Consider the following 1,987-nt stretch of genomic DNA (forward strand, 5'->3'; position numbering starts at 1 on the left):
ATAAAACATGACATCCAAAACCTACCACTCGTTAATTAACGGTTTTTTTCTGTAAAGCTACTCCGTTTGATGAATTCTTATTTTCCTATAATCACTTGTAGCACATGATGCCATTTGCAAAATGCAACATAGCTCACCATTTGATGAATTTTTTATTTCACTACTTTAGCAGTACTCTTCAGGCGAACGAATAATATTTTTCTCTCACAATAAATCAGTATAAGCATCAACATAAGTCAAATTTCAGCGAAACGAACAGAGCCATCATCAGTACTTTCCAGCGAACGAACAGTATTTTTCTCTCATAACAGATCAGCATAAGTTAAATTTCAGCGAAACGACTTTGAAATTTGGTTTATGCTAATTTATTGTGAAAGAAAAATATTGTTCATTCGCTGAAAAGTACTGTTAAAGTAATACAACAGAACATGACTTGGCTCCTGAACTTCACTGCCTGTTGGACACAAAAGTTTACACCAAAATTCCTTTGGTTTTGAAGGAAAACAAATAAAGCGCTAGTTGAGCCTAGAAAGACTATCAAATTGGCAACGTACTCTCAAACCAAGGCTCACGATGAACGTGACAAAAATGGCCACCAAGAGCGTGAGCTTCGCCTTGGCGATCGCAATTGCAAAAACCGTCGTGTCAGTTGTCAATCCTCACGCGAACGTTGCATCGCTGCATCATGACAGGGAGAAACAGTAAAAAAACTTAGCAGAAGACAGGGAGAAACAGCTGGATGGAGAATCACAACCTCAGAGCAAAAGCAGTTTTTTCTTCCCCTTTCCTCTTTTCTGCAACTTGGGCCGAATTGCAGATCGAGATGAATCAACATAAGGCCATTCCTTGGAAACGATTGAAAGCCCAGATCAAGCAATCACCACCAGCAGATACAGGCCCAGCCCAACATCCCGTTACACCCCACAGCAAAACCCTAGAGAGGCCTCATCAACGGCTCCCGCTCCCCCGTCCGACATCCAACGGCGGCCGCATCAGACGCCTGACTTATAAGACCACGCCATTCCCAGCTCCCAGGGTTTCCTCCACTCCCTCCCCCGCCTCCACTACTGCCCTCCCAGGCGCTACCCAGGTAAGTAGGCGGCGAGCGGCGGCGGCGGCAGCGATGACGACGCGCTTCAAGAAGAACCGCAAGAAGCGCGGCCACGTGTCCGCCGGGCACGGCCGTATCGGCAAGCACCGGAAGCACCCGGGAGGTCGCGGTAACGCCGGTGGCATGCACCACCACCGCATCCTCTTCGACAAGTACCATCCTGGCTACTTCGGCAAGGTCGGCATGCGCTACTTCCACAAGCTCCGCAACAAGTTCTACTGCCCCGCGGTCAACATCGAGCGCCTCTGGTCGATGGTGCCTGCCGACAAGGCGGCGGAGGCCGGCGGCGACAAGGCCCCCCAGATCGACGTCACGCAGTTCGGCTACTTCAAGGTGCTCGGGAAGGGGGTGCTGCCGCCCAAGCCCATCGTCGTCAAGGCCAAGCTCATCTCCAAGGTTGCCGAGAAGAAGATCAAGGCCGCCGGCGGCGCCGTCGTGCTCACCGCCTAGGTTTCAGTACTTGTTCGCCTCTTGGTTTTGAGATCTACTTCTGAACTAGTAGTGTGCTTTCCTGTCTCAGCTACTTGTGTTAAGAAGACTTGTAGTTTTTAAATCTGTGGCTGCTGCCTGTTGTTACAGGGCTTATGAGGATTTTGATGCAAGTTCATATCAAATATTTCAGATATATTAAAGCTATCTATGCTACCAATTGTTCTACTTTCATCCGTGCAATTGATTTATGATGCATGTTGTGGGATCTTCGGTGTTATGAAATTCGTAACTGTGTTTGCGTTACAAGATTGTTAGAAATGATGTGAAATACGTGTGTTGTTGAACCTTGTGATGTAGATTGTTCTCTGTTCATTAGAGACTAATAAACTCGATGCAATTCTCTGTGTTGCGCCGCTACTTGGAAGTCTTAGTTTTAGTGATGCC

The 1,987-nt window shown here is 47.6% G+C and overlaps 1 protein-coding gene across 1 annotated transcript; it reads left to right on the forward strand.

Annotated features, from left to right (window-relative positions):
• The first annotated feature begins 1,033 nt into the window (after positions 1-1,033).
• On the forward strand, positions 1,034-1,768 carry LOC136547212 (large ribosomal subunit protein uL15x-like). Its single transcript, XM_066539181.1, has one exon. It carries the CDS (start codon positions 1,124-1,126, stop codon positions 1,559-1,561), a length of 438 nt encoding a protein of 145 aa, XP_066395278.1. The 5' UTR covers positions 1,034-1,123; the 3' UTR covers positions 1,562-1,768.
• Positions 1,769-1,987: the final 219 nt, after the last annotated feature.

Source organism: Miscanthus floridulus, chromosome 3 (genome assembly GCF_019320115.1).
Source record: "Miscanthus floridulus cultivar M001 chromosome 3, ASM1932011v1, whole genome shotgun sequence".
Lineage (NCBI taxonomy): Eukaryota > Viridiplantae > Streptophyta > Magnoliopsida > Poales > Poaceae > Miscanthus > Miscanthus floridulus.